Source organism: Lathamus discolor, chromosome 17 (assembly GCF_037157495.1).
Source record: "Lathamus discolor isolate bLatDis1 chromosome 17, bLatDis1.hap1, whole genome shotgun sequence".
NCBI classification, from domain to species: Eukaryota; Metazoa; Chordata; class Aves; order Psittaciformes; family Psittacidae; genus Lathamus; species Lathamus discolor.
The window spans coordinates 2,649,344-2,667,894 of NC_088900.1; the positions used below are offsets into that span (position 1 = coordinate 2,649,344).

Sequence of the window (18,551 nt, forward strand, 5' to 3'; positions counted from 1 at the left end):
TCCAGCAGGACCTATTGGAGTCTGAGAATGACATGAAGAGATTTGTTACGTCCCCTGAGGAGGGTCTAAGAGAGTCCATGGAATTTGGTGGAGCCTCATGCAGTGCCTGCTGGGGTCCAGTGGATCCTGAAGCCATCATCCCATGCTTTAACCATCCCCATTAACCAGGGTGGGTTACTACTTTACTATAGACTCTTAAAGACTTGTCTGATTATTGCATACCATCTCTGTAACTCCATATATCGCACAGGTACACACTATATATATGAAGTATAAAGGAGATACAATGGATCCAAAATGACATCTACACAGGCAATATTACACACTTCTCACAGTGTGTGTTCTGGTGGGTGTTATACAATGACAAACACTGTTAGAGCCCAGCGTGTGGGGCTGGGACCCGTGAGAGGCGGAGGTGTGAACCTGGTACCCTGGGGCACTGAGAGGCTGGATCCATGAAGCCTGTGAGCCTGGAGCATCCCTGGTTTTGGGCTCTGTTAACACAGAACCACCCCAAGAAATGGAGCCGAGCGAAGGCGAACTGGTCCAGCTGAACCCCCCAGGGCAGCTGGGGGGCAACCGAGAGTACATGGGGGCAAATGAGGACACTCAAGTGGCAAGGGGTTGAGGGAACCCCAAACCAAGTCACATTGGGGTCAGATGAAGACATGGGCGTTACCTGGGGTCAGAAACCCCCATACTCACCCTGGGGTGGAGGTAAATGAGATCGTAGGGGTCAAATGAGGACACACAGAGGGGTCACCTCAGGTCAAAGGAGCCTCTCAAAAGGTCATCTTGGGGTCATGGGGGGTTAATTTGGGGTCAAATGAGGTCATAGGGGTCAAACGAGGTCACAGAGGTTGCTTCAAGCTACACCTCCAGACTTTGCCAGGGGTTACTTTAGGTCACAGCAGGGGTCACGTCAGGTCAAATTCACCTCTCGAAAGGTCAACTTGGGGTCATCCAAGGTCAAATGAGGTCAGAGAGGGGTTACTACAGGTCAAATAGGTGCCAGAGGGGTCACTTCAGGTTAAATGGACCTCTCAAGGGGTTACCTTGGGTTGGATGGTGGTAACTGGGCTCAGCTGAGCATATGGGGGTGAATGGAGGACAGGAGGGGTTAAAGACTAAGTCCTCTGTTCGTGCCTTGCATTGGGCTGGAACATTCCAGCTAAATGCTACTGGAGATCCTAACCATTAGGACCAATAATCCCGGTTTTCAGTTTCTTCTAGTCAAAACAATGGCCTATGTGTCATTATTAGCATCTACAGCAGGGAGTAGCAAAGGGGTTTTTTATGGATCCTAACAACAGGCCGATGTATCAGCACCTCCAGTAGGGAGTAACACAGATGATAACCACAACCTATACAGTAGGTACTATACCCTAACAAGTTCTCTATAAGAGCAGTTGGTCCTAAGCAGTAACTACCTTGATATTTGTACCTGTTTTAACTATTTTATGCATTAACTCTCTATTGTAAGAGTTACCTGTTAAATTCACATTCGTGTCATGGATACTAACAGAGGGCAGAACTGATTTACACCAAGTCGATGCTAATAATTCCATTGATAGAGTTAATCCAATCAAATCGATGAATAAAGTCTGTAATCCAGCAGCTGATGGCTCAGAATCATAATCCTAATTGATCAGAATATACTTGTAGACTTGTGGCTTTATTAGTGCCTACAATAGCTGGTGATGGGATTTGCTCTACCAGTACCGAATAACACTGTTATTCACATTAGAGATCGTAGCATCTCTAATAGCTAGAAACAGTAGAAACGATGGCAGAATCTGCTTATCCAATTGACTATAGTAGTTATTAATGCAATTACCTATCAGTATTGCTGGAGTTCCTTATACTTAACAGCTAGCCATATGATTTTGTCTCATGAACTATGAGGATCTTTTAACAGAATGATCTGTTCTTACCTGTATCAGTATTATTGCAACTGTTAATGTGCAATATTTTAATAATGGTAATAATAATAATTAATAAATAATTACATGTGATTACTAAATAACCATTTAACAAATCCCCTAGTTGTGTTTAGCATCTATAGTAGCTATTAATACAAATTAAACCGTATTGGAATATATCGATAAGAATGCTCGATTAGGATCTAGAGTAGCTAGAGCACGAATAAGCTATACTGTATTAGAGCTCCTTAAGAGAAAAAAGGCATTACTATCATTTAGTGTCTATAGTAGCTATCATAACAACTATCTGCTATAATGTTATTCATTAGAATCTAGTGCTAGACTTAACTATGAGTAGTTAGCAGTACCTGTATTAGCTGTGGATGCACCTAATCGATTCTACCACTGAGATCTATTAAATTCTATTGACAGTATCATCTTGTCGTATCTACCATCACTAATAATAAAACTAAGTATTACAATCTAGTACTGCAGTTATCTGTTAGAATACCTAGATTACCTATTAGAATACCTATAGAAGTATTAGCATTGGTAATCGTGTCTGTATTAGATGTCAGTGCAATTACCTATTAGAACCTATAGATGTACAGGGGACATCATCTGCTCTCTGTACCTCATCTGCCCGTTTGGTATCAGACTGACACCTGTAAATAGCATCACCTACGGCCAGTGAACACAACCCATTTTCCTGCCCCAGCCACGGTGCAAAGGCAGGTTGAGCCAACAGTGTTCTGCCACCCATGGGCACGATGCCACCACCCTCGGTAGGGTTAGGGAGCCCTGCAGCTGAGGAGGGACAGGGCAGATAGGCAATCCTTACCGCTCCAGTGGAGCTGCCCTCTAGCAGGACCACACTCAGACCCCAGCTTGGAACTTGGTACTTTTATTGTCACATATATAAAAAAAACAGACAAAACTTCTGGAAATGTACACACAACCCAACAAAAATATATATAAACCAAAGCTCCGGCTTCGACAACACTTGTAGCTCACGAGTATAGCTCGCTGCTTTGGGAGGGTGCTGGCTTGCTGCACGGCTCCCCATCACCTGCAGAGAGCTACCCCAAGGGCTGGGGCTTGTGGACAGCATAGCACTGAGTACATTGCTTAGAGGAAAGGGGCTGCAGGGCGCTGATCTCTCTAGAGGAAGGCAGGAGAGAGCCATGTTGCAGGCGGAGGGCTGGGAAGGGCCACGGCAGCAGAAACTGAAGGCAGGCTGCTTGCCCATCCATCTCCCCTCTCCACCATTCAAGCTGCCTGGTGCCACCGAAGCACAGAAACGAACCAGTTTAACCTGGGGGCCGGTAACTGTTCAGCACGAAAAACACAAACCCTGAGACATCGCCAACTGGCTCTGGCCTAATATTCCTTAAGGTTTAAATGTGGGGGGGGTTATCCGGGACCTGCTGTTGCCAGCCCCTCTAAAAGCAATCCAATTCCTGGGGAATGGGGAGAACGGAGCCCTCCCGCTCCTGTCAGCGAGGCTACGCTGCAAACCAGAGACCCTAAGCCCTTAGCCTGGCATGTGCCTGAGAGGTGGGCACCCCTGTCCTTGCTCCACCGCATCCTCGCCTCCCATAGGATCACAGCTGCCCATCGTGGAGCTGTGCAGCACCACCAGGACACGCTGGGCTAAACGGAGACAAGGACAGGTCAATGGGAAAGCAAAGCACTAACACCTCCCCGCTCTCACAAACACTGCTCTAACCCTCCGCTTGCATTCCCCACCTTGTCTAACCTGCACACCGCTGCACCCGACGTGCCTGGGCCATCCCGAAAGCACAACGCCACCCGCTTCGCTGAGCAAGTCTGGGGTAAAACACATCAAAACCTTCCCATATGCGTACAGATTCCCTGCAAAAACGCCTCCAATCCTGCCATCAGGCAGCTTAAATGGGGTATTCCTGCCTACTGTTGCTGTTGGCTTCTCTGCAGTAGTTAAGCAAGTCCAGCTTTGCTGCTGCTAAGCCAACAACCTGCAAGCCCACGGTTGAGGTAACAGAGAGGTGAGCCAGGGAGGTGTCCTGAGCTCAGCACCGCGACGCAGTCATTGTCTCTGGCTGTGCTCCCCAGGTACTGGAGCAGGGGTGGGACAAGGCAATCCAAGAGCAGGAAAGGTTTGAAGGAAGAAAGCACTTGGTAGCTTCAGGCCCTCTCTAGTTCCTCAGATCGATGTATTTCTCGCTCTTCAGGCCAGCAAAACAGAAAGAAGGGGAGGAAAAAAAAAGGCCATTAGGGGTAATCCTCTACCGCAGGTAGACAGCAGACAGCAACGTGATGGGGTTGAGCCCAGGAGACTCATCCCATCCTGCACTGAGAGCTGTGGCTTAAAGATGCCAGAGCACAGCCTGGCAGCCTCTGACTCTTGGCCAGAGGTGTTTAAGCAGTTCCTCTTCCCAGAGCTCCTTAGGGAGCCTGGCTCCTGCTCCAGGGAGCGCAGGAGGAGGCAGAGCCAAGCAGGAGGTGCCAGGGGCTGGCACGGAGCAGAGCACGCGCTGGTGCCGCATCCCTGGAGCAGGAATCCATGCCGTTATCACCTCCCCTCCCTGCATCCCATGGCCCCTCTGAGCGCGGATGATGGATGACGGAGGCCCATGCAAAGGGGGGGAGCTTGCGGAGAGGAGGGAAGCGCAACCTCGATGCAACCTCACCTCTGTGCCCAGCCCTGGCCCTGGGTGCAGCGCACGATGATGCTCTGTCCTACCTGGTCAGCGGCAGATCTCTTCTCGCCGTTGGCGCCCTGCAGGAGCCCAGCCTCTTCGGACACTTTATCTGACTTAACTTCTACTACAATCTTGTCTTTACGTGCCTCTGGCCTTGTGCTAGGGGAGGGAGGTGACAACTCTGAGACAGGATCGCGATACCGAAGAGGGCAACGTGGCCGCTTGTGCTCGGCTCCATCACAGGGGATGCTCTGGAGCGGGGCCGGGGGGAATAAGGCTCCGGCCACAGAAAGCTTTGGGCTGCCCATCCCCTCTCCCTTGGCTGCTCTACCCCTCTGCTCTCCTCCTCATTGCCTCCCTGCAAGGACGGGGCAAGCAGTGCGGTCCCCAGGCTGTGGAAAGCTGGAAGCGCTGCCGAGACCCCAGCACGGTGCCCCCCGCCCCGAGGCTGCACTATTGCCCCTCTCTGCAATGAGCAGGGAGCAGCCGGTGCAATGAGATGGGAAGCATGAGTGATGGCAAGCACCTCTGTCCCCAAGGGCTCCCCGGCTGGGCAGGCGGCAGTGCTTACATGTCCTGTTTCCCAGCGCGGCCACATGGGATCTTGCCTTTCTTGTGCAGGAAGTAGATGACGGACCCCAGCACGGCCACCACGAGGATGCAGACGATGATGGCCACAATGATCACCCCTTTGCTCTCTGGGATCTTTTGATCTAAAGACAACGGGAGAGGAAGAAGTTAACGCCTGTCTCCACCGTCTGCATTGCTGCACTCCCGTGGGGGCAAGGAGAGAACCCGTGCCCTGAAGAAAGCATTGTGGGGAGCCCGGTTCCTGGTGCTTCTCCAGCTCCCTGCAGGATGCAGATGTCAGTACAGAAGTGCAGGGTTTCTGTTTCTATTCTATTCTATTTCATCCATATATTCTGTATTTATACACGGACAGGCCAGTTTCTGTACAAATACACCTTGCATCCTGCACCCGGCATCCTGCTCCTGGCATAATCCCATGCATCCTTGCATCCTGCACCTGGCATCCTGCTCCTGGCATAATCCCATGCATCCCTGCATCCTGCACCCGGCATCCTACTCCTGGCATAATCCCATGCCATGGGATTATGGCTTCCAGGCCTTCCTGCGAGCCATCAGGCCACCCTTTTGCTTCCAGCAGGCCTGCGCTGCAGGAAGTGGCACTCGATGGCCTCACCGGGCTACAAGCAGAGGACAAGCAGGCAGCTTCCACACCGCTGCAGGAACAGATGGAGACAGAGCCCCTGCTTCCCCCTCGGCTTGGCAGGGAAGAGAGGAGCAGCGAGAGATGCAGGAGCCAGCAGCCACGGTTGCCTCCTCAGCCCAGAGGCTAGCACGACCCCCATTGATGCCGGGCTGATGGGCGCATGCACCCAGCGCAGTCCGGGCACTGACCTTTTCTGATGGACTCCACTGGTAGAGCAGGAAGGGAAAGAGACAGAGCTCAGCCACACCACGGCCGCAGGGCACACACGGTGCCCGTGCGAAGAGCACCAATCCTGCTTTGGGTTCCCTTCGAGAGCAGAGCGCGGGACTCACCCAGCAGCTGGATGTGCTCCTCGCTGACGCCCAGCGCATTGGACACCCTGCACATGGCTCCTGCCCGCAGCAGGTCGTGGCTCACCCGCACTGTCAGGTTGCTGGCGATGTGCTGGTCTTCCACGTACTCATGAGCCTGTGCCGGGGTGGGGAACAGCAAAGGATTCGGTGCCCGCAGCAACGCGCAGCCCCTCCGCCACCAGTGTCTGACGCAGCTCTCACCGTCCCATTGACGCTCCAGTGCACAGAGGGCCTGGGGAACGCGATGGCCTTGCACGTCAGGTTCACCACCTCGTCCTGCCGCACGTACAGCGGGGAGCTGATGGACACGATCCGCGGCTTCCCTGTGGGGAGGCCATTGGGGGCACGGCGCTGAGGCTGGGCAGGGCAGGCTCACCCCGGCGCTGACGTGCCCGCACGCACGCTGGGTCTTACCCTCAACAGCCACTGCCACCCGCTTGCTCTGCTCCAGCCCCGGCACGCTCGGTGCCATCACCTTGCAGCTGAGGTTCCTGGAGGTTTCGAAGGTGAGGTTGCTCAGGAAGAGCTGGTTCCCTTTCGCGACCGTCCTGTCCTGTTGGCAAGGGACATCCCCCAGCACTGAGCCCCAAGCACTACGCCCTCCTGCTTCCGGCTCCGAATAGCCCAGGCTTGCTCGGTAACAGCCCCTGAATGCCTGCTCACCTTCTCGTCCCTCCACTGGTAGTCCAGGGACAAAGGGCTATGGGCGTTGCAGCTCAGCCTCACGCTATCCCCTTCCCGAAGGGGCGAGGATGGCTCCATCTTCACGCGGACCCCTTCAATGTCTAGGAGAGGGATGGAGACCAGGGCAGGGTGAGCTGGAGGGATGAGACACCCGCAGCAGGAGGTCCACCGGGTCCCGTCCCCCCTGCCTTACAGTTCACAACAAGCTCCACGTCCTTCTCCAGCTGCCTCATATCATCCAGGTCCAGGGTCTGGCATCGGTAGAGGCCACTGCTGTTCTTATTCACATCGTGCAGATTCAGCACCCCACTGCTGGTGTCCGTCAGCGATGACAGGTCATGCCAGACATCATCCAGCTGCAGGCAGCGGGAAGCGAGCAGAGCCCTTAGCCCCACGCAAGCATCCTCCATCCCAGCCCCACGCAAGCATCCTCCATCCCAGCCGCTGCATCCCCCTCCATAGGGCCCTGTGGATGGGGACAAGGAGCCAGAACACAAGGAGGTGCCCAGGTCCCCTCTGGCCTTACCCCTCTCTTGAAGAAACTGAAGACAGGCGCCGGGTTTCCATCCGCCTCGCAGACCAGCTTCACGTCATCGCCTTCCTTCACCAGCGCCGACGAGGGCAGGACCTGCAGCTTCACGTGCTCGGCGGGGTCTGCGGGGAGGAGGCAGCGGGAGCGCTCGCTGCGCATCCCTGCCCCGCAGCGCCCGCGCCCGCGGCCCCCGACTCACAGAACACGGTGATGTTGACCCGCCGCGACTCGGCCGTGCGCCGCTGGCCCCGCAGCCGGTAGTGCACGGAGCAGTGGTACAGGGAGTGCCGGTCCTCGCGGGTGACGTGGGCGAAGAGGGTGCTGCTCACCGTGTACAGCCCGCTCGACTCGCGCGTCAGCGTCGACGGCATCTTCACCGCTGCAGGGGACACAGGGGCTGCTCGCATCCCACAGGAAAAGACCCAGGCCATGGCAGAGAGGAGGAGCACAGGGCTCCTTTGGACGGCCTGGAGAGCACCCCAGTGCCTCTCGCAGGCAGGCGGGCATCATCCCCATCCCCATCCCCATCCCCATCCCCATCCCCATCCCCATCCAACTCACTGTTCTCCTCCGGCTGCAGCTGCTCCCCGTTCTTGTGCCATGTAATATTGGGGGGTGGGAAGCTGTTCCTGCTCACACAGCGGGCAATCTGCGGGCATACAGAGAGCCCTGAGCACACGGGGTGCCCCCATGGGGAGAGGGGAGCAGGGGGCTCGGCGTGGCTCGGAGCCTCCCCCTTCCCCGTCTGGGGCATCTCCTCACCTCGGGGATTTCACTGCTCTGCACGGAGGCACCTCCTGAGCTGGCCACGATCTCGGGGGCCTCGGGCACCTCTGCAAAGAGAACCCACCCCACACGGGTCGGAATGCACAGAACGGGATCCCCCAGCAGCCCGGCCACGCCGCCCTCCTGCCCCATCACTCACTGTACACGTGGAGCCTGGTCTGGTTCTCGCCCAGGACGTGGCTGCCTTCCCCGACCTGGCACACAAAGGTCCTGGCGTCCTGCACCGTCACCCTGCTGATGGACAGGGCTCGGTCCCCCCCCACCGCCAGCCGGCCCTTGTAGTCCACGTTCTCCTCCAGGAGCTCGCTGCCCGCGATGCGGCACAGCCTCACGCGGTGGTTGCGGTCCATCTGCAAGCGGAGAGCCCGAGGCTGTGCTGATGGGAGCCCCGGGCTTGCTGCTGCCCCAGCCCCACTGCTCCTCCCCCAGGCCTCACTCACATAGAACCAGCTGATAGAGGTGGAGGAACCATTCTCAGGGGTGTAGAAGTTGCACTCCATCCTGGCCGTGCCCCCGGCCTCCGCCTCAACCACCGCCGGCATGGAGACCTCCAGGCCGCCGGCTGCAGCTATGGGACAAGGTCCGTCAGGGGCAGGAAGCCCAGGGAATCCCTCGTGTCTGAGCGCATCCCCACCTCCATCCCACAAAGGGCACGGGGCAGAGCTGCCTCCTGTGCCAGCGCTCCCTCGGCACCACGTCCCAGCACAGTGGAAGGGCCAGCCAGGAGCACGGCATCACTCCTGCTGCCACAGTGCCTTCTGTGTGCGCACAGCATGGGCAGCACTCAGGGGGGATGTTCCAACCCTGCGGCTCCCTTTCCCCCTCCATGCCCCCCAGCCACCGTGGCCATGGCACAAACAGGACTCCCCACATCCCCCCTCCAGCACATCCAAGCTGAGCCCCTTGTCGCTCCTCTGCTGCCTGCCCACCCGTAACACCAGAGGCCGGAGCAGAGCCTGCCCATCCCTGCACCACGCTGCTTGCCCACACCAGTAATGGAGCTGCTGGCCACGCTCCAGAGCGGCAGGGAAGGTAATGGCTATCGATCCAGGACAGCTTCCCAAGGGGCTGGGGGCTGCGTCACAAGGATGGGAGCTGCCGTTGGCACTGCGGGTGCCAGGACAAGCAGGGTCCGCACGCCCCTGGCTGGCACACAGCCCTGCAGAGGGTCTCTGCCCCAGCACACAGGGCTCAGCACCCGCAGCCCAGCCCAGGTATGGGAGCCTGGGACAAGGGTACTGAAAGAAGGCAGCTGTGTCAACAGCTCCCTTGATAGTGCCGCTCGGTGACAGCCACCGAGCCCTGCAAGCCAGGGGACTTCAAAGGGCGATGCCGTGCTCACAAAACGCTCTTTGTCTGGACAGGGTATGCAGTGGCACGATGCCAATGTGCGGCCAGGAGCCCTTCTGGCACAGCAAAGGCCCCGGCTCGCAGGATTAGGCACCTGAGGACATCCCAACGGGCAGCTTTTATCCCTCAGCCATCCCGCTGGCACTAAGCACAGAGGGAGAAGCAAAGCACTGAACAGGAAAGGAGGTGCTGGAAAAACAGGTGAAAACCCCAGAGGCAGGCGTGCAGCGGGGCCAGGAAGCTACACCAAGCATACATAGGAAAAGATAACTGTGCGCTGGAAGCACCTGCACCTCCATGGCCATGACTCGGCTGCCTGCTGCGCCCCTGTGCCCTCATGCTTGTGAGCTGCAGGCAGGCTTTGTCCCCCCAGCATCCCTACAGACCTCCGACATGGGCCCAGGGCAGGAGCAGCCCCTGGGAGAGGGAGAGCTGGTGTCCAGCCCCACTGACCTGCTCGGCATGAGAGCCCTCGCCCAGGCAGCTGAAACATGAGCTCAGAACTGGGGAATGAGCGGCATCCAGGGCTGGCATGAGGCACGCAGCCCTCCCAGCCACCCGCTGCCCTTGAGGAGGTGGACATGGTCCTGCAGCCCCCGCATGCTTGGAACAAGGGTTCATTGCTCCCCACCTCCTCCAGGGCAGGCTGGATACTCGCCTTCCCCAGCCACACAAGTGCTGCGGGACACAAGGCTTCCTCCTGCAGCTCCAAGACCCCACAGCTGGCTCTTTGCATGGGCACCCTGGCTCTGAGGACATGGCCAACCCTCTCCTGCGCCCAGCGTGGCTGCAGTTTCGGCGCAGGGTCACGGGCAGCGCTGAGCTCCATCCCTCCCCACGCACCCCAAGCGCCTGGCACAGCTCCGGCGATGGGGAGAGCACCGGCTGCAGCAAGCGAGCGGGGAAGGCAGGAGAGCCCCCCGGTGCCGTTCCATCTGGCCGGCGCACAGCCGGCCGGCAGCCAGCGCTCCGCAAGAACAAAGATCGGCTTTTAGAGCCGGGGAAAAGGGGTGGGGAGAGCGCAGCCTCCTGCGGAACGAGGTGTGCGGGGCAGAGCCCCCGGCGCGGAGCCCCCGGGGGGAGCGCTCTTGTGGGGCGCCGCAGGGGTCTGGAAGCCGCGCATGGGATGCCTGAGGTTCCCTGCGCAGGGAAACCAGCTGCGGCCAGATCCCGTCTGCTCCCGGCACAGCCACACACGCTGCTCCCCTCTGTGCCTGGGCAGCGAAGACCCCCGAGCCACGGGGCCCGGCTCAAACGGAGCAGCATCACCTGCACCCCTTCTTCTCCTCACAGGGTGCAGAGCCAGGCCCTGAAGCAAGCAGCACCACCCCAGCGCCCCACAGCCTCCGCCCCAGCCCTTTTGGTGCTGCGCATGGAGCCCAAGCTCTCCTGCAGCAGGGATCAGCACCCCCAAACCAACGCCAGCACCCCATCAGGCTCAAAACCCCGGTCCTGCGGGCAGGTGACAACACGCACAGAGAGCTCTCTCTGAGAGGCTGCGATGCAAAGGGGGCAACGGTGGCACCGGCACCAGTGTGGGCTCAGCCCCTGCAGCACAGCGAGACCCCCGTCCTGTCTGGCAATGGCTTGGCTGTGGGGCTCCCCCCCAATGCTTCTGGGAAGCATCAAGGCTTCCACAGCAGCTGGGCTTGCAACCACACCAGTGAAGCCAACCAATAAACTCCTCGCTCGGCACATGTGCGGTGGGGAAGGGGATCGCTGGCTGCGAGCATGGGCCGGGGGTGGAAGCAGCCGGCTTTGGCTTGGGGCTTTGTGCGCTCCTGCAGAGCCAACGCCTTGGCCAAAGCAGCTTCCCCAGCGCCTGGGGCCACCTCCGCTGCTCGGCAGGGCAGGGACAAGGCGAGAAGGCGGCAGGGAGTAGCCAGCGCACCGGGACCGCTCCCTGGCCCCCGTGGAGGAGAAGGGCATGCTGCAGGGAGCAGGGCAGGGCAGGAAACGCAACCTCCCCCCCCCGGCCCCGAGGGTGAAAATGGACTGGAAAGAGGATAAAAAAAGCAAGCGTGAAAAAAGCCAAGAGAAACAGAGAGCTCGGGGAAAAACTCCTTAGAAGGAATGGGGTGGATGTTTCTTGGTAACTCGACCAATTCAAGCTACTGTACACACGTGGGGGCACCGCCGGCACCCTGCCCCTTAAGTCCTTTTCCCTGCCCCACGAAGCACGCACCCCTGGAGCTCGCCTTGCCCCGGCCAGCGCCCCCCGGGACAGCAGAGCCGCCTGCTCTGCATTAGCGGGGTGCTGCAAAGGGGTCCCGAGGGAGCTGCTCCCACCTGGGCTCTGCCGGCACCACGGTTTCAGCGCTCCTGGCCCCAAGCCAGGCTGCTTCCCCAGGGCGTCAGCGGGCAGAGCCCAGCACGGCTGCGGCGCGGAGCCCCGAGGGCAACGGGGGGCCGGCGGCAGCACGGAGCGAAGCGGCCGCGCCCCGCAGGCGGCTGCACCGACCGACGGCCCCGCAGGTGCGCCCGCCCCGTCCCATCCATCCCATCCCGTCCCGTCCCGTCCCGTCCCGTCCGGTCCCGGGGGCACTCACCGCAGCAGAGCAGGAGGCAGCAGCCCCAGCGCAGGGCGAGCCCCGCCGCCCGTCGCCCCCCAGCCATGCCCGCCGCCACCGCCGGCCGCCCGCGACTGAGCGGGACCACGGGCTGACGTCAGGCAGAGGAGGAGGAGGAGGAGGAGGAGGAGGAGGAGGAAGGCGCGGAGCCTGCCCACCGCCCGCAGCCGTTTACCACCCCCCAGCGGCAGCCGCCGGGGCGCCGGCACACCGAGCCCCGCACCGCCCGGCGCGGCCGTGGGGAAAGCGGGGGTACGGAGCCCCGACACCCGCAGGCATCGCTCGGGTGTCGGCCGGTGCCCCCGCTGTCCCAGGCGGGCTGGAGCTCCGAGCCCCGAGCAAATCCCCCCCCCTTGCCTGGTGTTGGTAGGGGCCGTTTTCAGGCATTCCCAGCTCGGCTGGAGGGGCTCGTTCCAAGCTTTGCTTGCAGACGCGCCGGCTGCCAGGTCCTGCCTGCCCGGGCGTGCACAGGCGGATCGCTGCAGACTGCAGGGCGCTGGAGGTGTAAATCACTGCAGAGCCTGCGGCGGGGGCAGAGGTGTAGGTCGGGTTGTTTTCCACATGGGGTTAAGGGAATGCTGGAAAGGGGAATCCATCCCCTGCTCAGCCCTGCCGCAAAGCCCAGCCACAGCAACCAACACAAACCTCAAAACCAGGGGGACCAAACCGCTCCTCAGCGATTGCCTGGGCTCTGAGGGGCACCTGAGGATAGCAGCAACAGGGACGCAAGGATGCGGCTATCCTAGGCGGGTCACTGAGGTCTGCAGGGTTTGTGCCCCATGCCCTGCTCCCCCTCGGTTTCCCTGCGCCATGGGGAAGCTCTGTTCAAAGCCCCCTTGTCCCCGCAGCAGGGCCCCGGGCCCCGCTCCACGGAGCACACAGCCATGGCACAAGCCCCACGCAGCTGTTGAACAGGGCGGCTGTGCAGAAGCCGTTGGTTGCGGTGGCCGGGGCAGCACGCCTGGCCCGGGGCCAGCCCGGGGGCGATCGGCGCTGCACAAGGCCGCTATTATCGAGGGGTAATCACCCAGCCCAAACACAGCCCTGCAGGAGCACAACAAACACCCCCAGGTACCGCGGCCAACCGTGCGGGGCACGCAAGTCCAGTGCTCTGCCCCATCGCAGCTTGGTTCTGAGCCTCAGCTTCCCCCCGGGGCAGTGACAGCCGGAGGAGCTGCGTTGGGAGAAAGCACTGGGGGTTTCTTGTCCTTCAACACCCTTCTTCTGCCTCCCACACTCCTGCTCCCCATTCACAAAGTTGCATTCACACCCTGAGGACAGGCCCCGGGGCTGCCCCAGCATCTCCCAGGCACAGTAAGAGCATCCTCCTCCAGCTCTCGGCCCCAAGGTTTCTGAACCTTTGCCTATCCTCTTGTCTCCTCCACTTGCTTTTCCTGCAACACGATCTGTGCTCCAGCCCCTGAGCCTCGCTGGGGCCAGGCTGCAGCTTCCTACAGCATTCCTCCCAGGCATGCCCAAGCACCTCTCATACCTCCAGCCCCAGCAACCCTGTGCTGGCCCCCAGCCCCACTCCCCACCGGTGCTAAGCAGCGGCTCCTCCTGCCTCCTCTGCATGCCTGGCCAGCCCCACACACTGTGCCAGCCACATAGATGATTCATCGGAAATGATTAAGTTTTTCCCCACCAGATCAACTGCTTCAAATGGCAGCGCTGGGCAGTGATAAGGCTCCGAGCCCTCGTGCTGCCAGTGCGGAGGGCACGGGCAGTGGAAGGAACAAGTCCAAGGGAGCTGTGCCATCATGTGCAAGCTCCTCACGAGGTGCTCTCCAGCCCCACGGCTGCAGTGTGGGGATGCTCCCTGTCTGCGGTGGGTACAGCCACCCCCCAAGAGGGTGCCCTGACAATGTGCTCGCACTTTCCGTCCAAAGGGCAGGATGCAGCATCACAGGGGGCTCAGGCTTTGCTCCCCTTAAAGAAGAGAAAAGGATGTTCCATTAGGCACAAACCATCACTCAAATGCCACCCTACAAGGGGAGAGGATCCGAGGAGTCCCACTTTCCTTTGGGAAAGCAGCCTCCAAGTCAAACAAACAAGTGGGAGAACTGGTTTGGTTCATTTTGTTCTGGTGCCCGCTTCTATCCCGCGTTAAAAATAAAGCAAACTGTTGCTAATAAAACCTCCGCAGAAAATTCCCAGCGCTTGGAAAGGACAATGCCCTTTCTCCAGGGAAAACAGGCCGGCCAACCGCTGCGGCAGGAAGCGTGCCACCCTGGAACAGCCTCCTGCTCTTCCTGCAATGCCCGTGCCTCCGCTTGCTTGGGCTTTTGCCTTTCGGACTGCTTCACTTGGAAGTGAACTTGGTTGTCCCCTGCCGAAGCAATGGTGCTGGGGGCGAAGGGCAGGGGGCGAAAGCAAGGCCCTGCCAGCCTCCCGTCTGCCACGAAACCTCATTGCCACGCTGTGTGTGGCACCCGGCGGGCTCAGGGTGTCTCTGCGTGGGGAGCTTCATCCTCCCTCCCTGTCGCCTTACCACATGCCTTCTGGTTTATTTGCTCGCTTAATGGATTTGGCTTCGGCTCCCATTCACTGCTATGCAAATAAACAGCATGGATCAGGCTCCCGTGTCGCAGGCCCACGCGCGCAGCCGGGGTGGGAAGGGCAGGGCACGTGGGTCCATCCCCAGCTGAGCTCTCCGGCAGCATAGGGAATACATGGGGATACCCTCCTGACACCACCGGGATGAGAGCCACACACCTCAGCCCCTTATGCCTTTTCCTTGCCTTCCTTTTGAGACCCGCTGGGTCCTGCCCATGCTGGCCCAAGGGAGCTGGCCCCGGCGCGGGCTGTGCTGGCAGGCAGCGCGCTGCACACCCCTTGTGCATGTCCTTACATGCCGCTCAGGTAGGCATGAGGGGCCCCACACCTTCCCCAGCACCCTGCAGCATCTGACCACGCCGATGGCGCCCAGAGCAGCCTGGGTGTCTCCGGAGAGCTCTGTGGGATGCTCCATGCACCAGCAAGCCCCCGCTGGTGCTGCTGAGCCACGAGCTGTCGGCTGGCGCTGGCTCCCTGCGCTGCTGCAGGCTGGATGAAGGGCAGCCGTGCTGGGTGGAAGCCGGCTGCCGTGTCCGCCCGGGCCTGCACCTCTTCACACAACACCGGCAGGGCCGAGAGGGGCCCCATTCCCTAGGGAAGGGACGGGATGCGGGCCAGTGCTGCGCTTTCCCACACCAGCCTTGCAGATGGGGCATGGCAGTGCTGAGGCTCTTTACATTGGGGCACCTTCACTGCAGCCGCATTCAGCTCCCCATTCCCTGGAAGACCATGAGGGGTTGGGAATCAGATGTGCCACTTCCACCCTCTCTGTGTCCGCCTTTGGGAGCCCTGTTTGATGCCCCTGTCCTACAGCTCAGGAAAGCGCCTTCTTCCACCCCCCTTGGCTGGGCTCCCAGCGGCTTCTTTGTGTCTCCCCTCTCCTTCCTCTCCTCTTCTGCAGGGCCTTTCTGCGGGGATTATTAACCATGGCTACGGGGCCTTTGTTTAGGAGGGGCCAGGAGCCGGGCAAGGGGCTGGGCGGGCAGAGGAAGGAAGGACGTGAGCGGAAGCGGGGAAGGAAGGTGACATCTGGATTTCTGTGCTGGAGGAGCGCAGCCTCGCAGGGCAGCTGTGCAGAGACGGCCCCAAAGAGGAGCCGAGCTGGGTCACCCAGCCCCACGCCGTCCCAAGCGCAGCCCCGTGGTGATGGTGCCGTGGTCATGGGACAGACCCATAAGCCCAGGGCTGCAAGGGGCTGGCTCGTGGCACGCAAGTGATGCGGCTTGGCCGTATCACAGCGGTGGGGGGGAAGGCTACGGAGCCGTGCAGCCTCTTGTGCCCTGCCCTGGGGACCCAAACCTCGCTGTGTGCAGGGTGGATGGACCAAGACAGCTGGGGAGTGGGTGCTGACTGAGACCAAGCCATTAGGCCTTAGTTGAAATAACTACTTTTTAGCATGAGTAAGACTTAGCACTCAAACACCACTGCTCGCTTAACAGCGGGCTCCGAGGGGGGGAACCTGCCCTTCTGGTAGGCGTGATAAACCATGCGTTAGAATTCGGGCCTGTAGACAGCTTGCATCTGCTTCTGTAAAGGGCTTCTAAGCAGGGACATCCCTCACGGTAAGATAGGATAACAATTTGAACGAGGAACTAAGCACATAGCTCACAGGTATTAGCAGTTGAAAGCTAAAAGGTAACCAGTAGACTGTTGTCATAGCCCTAACCCAAGCGTGCAGGAGGATAAGAGGACTACAGATCTATAACTTACCCAATTATATCTATGGATGCTTCAGATAAAATTATATCAAGGTGAGAACGTGAAGTATAAACCCCCCTGAAATTTGCTGTGCTTTGGAGACGTGGATGGAGGTTTGAACCCCCACGTGCTCCCCATGGCCTGGAGCAGGGGCAGCCCTGGGACAGCGGGCAAACATCCCCATTGTGCCCTCTCGCTCGCACGTGTGGCACGTGTGTGCCCCAGGCTCCTCTCCCAGCCCCTGTGCATTGCGCTGGGGCTGGGGGCTGATGGGGCAGCAGGGGGAAGCTGGAAGCGTAGGGATGGCTATTTATAAAGCGGCTTTTTCCTTCGGAAGACTTCCGAGTTCATCTCCCCCCACCCTGGCCGGAAAAAGGCCCCATTGTCTTGACGCCAGATGGGCCGGGGCTGGGCACTCGCCCGCACAATGGGGTGGATTATGCACCCGGATGGTTGGAGTCCGGCACTGGGATGCCCGGGAGGAGCAGCTGCCATCACCACCCATGCAGCAGCCCCATGGCTGGGCAGGCAGGGGCTTGGACACTCTTATTCCTCACCCTGCTAACGAATGGCACGGCTCTTGTGCCACAGCTCCCTGGAGGAGCATGGAGGAGGAACACCCCTGCCCTGTGCTCATTGCACCGAGCAGTGTGCTTCCCACTACCAAAGAAGGGAGGAGAAGCCAGCACAGGGGACCAGCATCATTCCCTGTGCTTACCCTGCAGCCCGCAGGCACTGACGTCTTCATCCTGGCTTTGTCTGTAAGGTTTGGCGCTCCCCCAGGACACCTCCTTAGGAGTCACTACAAGAAAGCACAATGAGAGATCAGCCCCAGGCAGGTGGCGAGGGCAGCCCCAGCTTTGGGGAGCCCCTTTCATACCCAAGGGCTGTGGAGGATCCCTCTGGAGGGCTTTAGGGAAGGCTCCCTGCTGCTGCGAGGACACACGGAGCAGAGGCAAGGGCAAGAGGGGAGAAGGCAGCGAGTCCCCATGGCACCTCCCTGTGCCACTGGCCCCACACCCTGCTCGGCCCCACAGCACTGGGGACATGCCAGAGCACCAGGGCCCTGGGGAGCTGTGCGGCCGGCCCAGCCAAGCAGGGACTTCTCCTTGTGGGACTTTCCCAAGGAAGAGGACTTGCTTTTCCCAGGGCTGTCTGGCCGGGCTCCAGGAGGAGAGAGAGATCCCAGCTCCCTCTGTGGGGATCCGCACAGCCCTCACATACAGCCTGCCATACAGCGGGCAGCCCTCGTGCTACCGCTCTGCAGGGCAAACAAAGGCAGGGAAGGTGCCTGCTGCTGGCAACCCAGCGGGAGATGGGCACCTCCAGCTCCTAGGGGGTCTCTCCGGCAGGCTCATCCATGCGGCACGCAGGGCGGATGCCAGCTGCCATTCCCTGCCTGCAGGGATGCGTGCAGTGCGGGACACCGTCACCTGCGCCTCCAAGGCTAGGCGAAGGCCGGAGGAAGAGTGAGCCATGTCATCCTGGAGCTGAGCCCAAGTGGGGACGGGGACTTCCCTGGAGTGGATGCACTGGAATGAGCTATTGTTCCAGCCTGGCCTGCGAGCACGGGGCTGCAGGCGCCCGCTAAGGCATCTGCCCAGCCCTTGGCTGAGGGGAGCTGAGGTAAGGATGCTGGCAGGAGGACCATGCTGGCTGCCTTCCCCCAAGCACTGGGGCTGCTGCGTGGCCAGGGGTGTGTGATGGTCCCGGCTGCGTGGCCATTCGTGAGCATGCTGGGAGCACTGGTGTGATGCCGACAGGACCCACATCCCAGAAACACCCTTCCTGCCTCAGGGCAGGAGGTGCCCATGCAGCAAGGGCCTAGGAAGGCTGGGTAAGATGCTGGGGCTGGGGAAGCTGCACGGCCCCTCTATGGAGGCAGGCCTGGAGGGAACCACTGTGGTCCCCAGCACCATCTCCCAGCTCTGTGGCTGCAGGCTGTGCTGCCAGCCCTTCGTCTACCTCATTCTTCCCATTCCTTTGCCACCCACAGCCTGTTCCCAAGATACAAGGCAGCCCCTGCGCTGCTAGCATGGTCCCAGGCTCCACACAGCCTGGACACCAGAGCACAGGGTCCCGATCCCCCTTCAAGCACGTCAGGCTCCAGAAAGCTCCTCACGCACTGTGACACCCAGCCCTGGGGCTGCTCCCTGTGCTTCCAGCTAAAAGCCCTATAGCT

General features: G+C 59.8%; 2 protein-coding genes across 7 annotated transcripts in view; one reads left to right on the forward strand and one right to left on the reverse strand.

The window, feature by feature from the left end:
* Nucleotides 1–2,382, forward strand: part of CBL (Cbl proto-oncogene) — a 42,052-nt gene extending 39,670 nt beyond the window's left edge. Inside the window, exons 16-17 of one of the 3 annotated variants that reach the window (XR_010616481.1) lie at nucleotides 6–169; nucleotides 251–2,382. Coding sequence is in view for 2 of the 3 variants with exons in the window: in XM_065697263.1 (XP_065553335.1) it covers nucleotides 6–25 (20 nt within the window). In the remaining variant the exon portion in view is untranslated. Of the gene's footprint in view, nucleotides 1–5 lie in introns of all 3 variants that reach the window. The other 2 variants (XM_065697263.1, XM_065697264.1) reach the window with 2 other exon arrangements.
* Nucleotides 2,383–2,810: 428 nt separating this feature from the next.
* MCAM (melanoma cell adhesion molecule) lies at nucleotides 2,811–12,203 on the reverse strand. Of its 4 annotated transcripts, XM_065697265.1 has the most exons (16): nucleotides 12,095–12,203; nucleotides 8,636–8,763; nucleotides 8,335–8,545; nucleotides 8,172–8,242; nucleotides 7,971–8,058; nucleotides 7,609–7,788; nucleotides 7,404–7,531; nucleotides 7,071–7,233; nucleotides 6,857–6,978; nucleotides 6,608–6,746; nucleotides 6,395–6,516; nucleotides 6,173–6,308; nucleotides 6,029–6,046; nucleotides 5,178–5,319; nucleotides 4,648–4,765; nucleotides 2,811–4,129 (listed from the first exon to the last, which is right to left on the reverse strand). In XM_065697265.1, the coding sequence occupies exons 1-16, from the start codon at nucleotides 12,159–12,161 to the stop codon at nucleotides 4,100–4,102; spliced, it is 1,863 nt and encodes a 620-aa protein (XP_065553337.1). In that variant the 5' UTR covers nucleotides 12,162–12,203; the 3' UTR covers nucleotides 2,811–4,099. The 4 variants fall into 4 exon arrangements, with proteins under 4 accessions (XP_065553337.1, XP_065553338.1, XP_065553339.1 ...); XM_065697266.1 differs by lacking the exon at nucleotides 6,029–6,046; XM_065697267.1 differs by lacking the exon at nucleotides 4,648–4,765.
* Nucleotides 12,204–18,551: the final 6,348 nt, after the last annotated feature.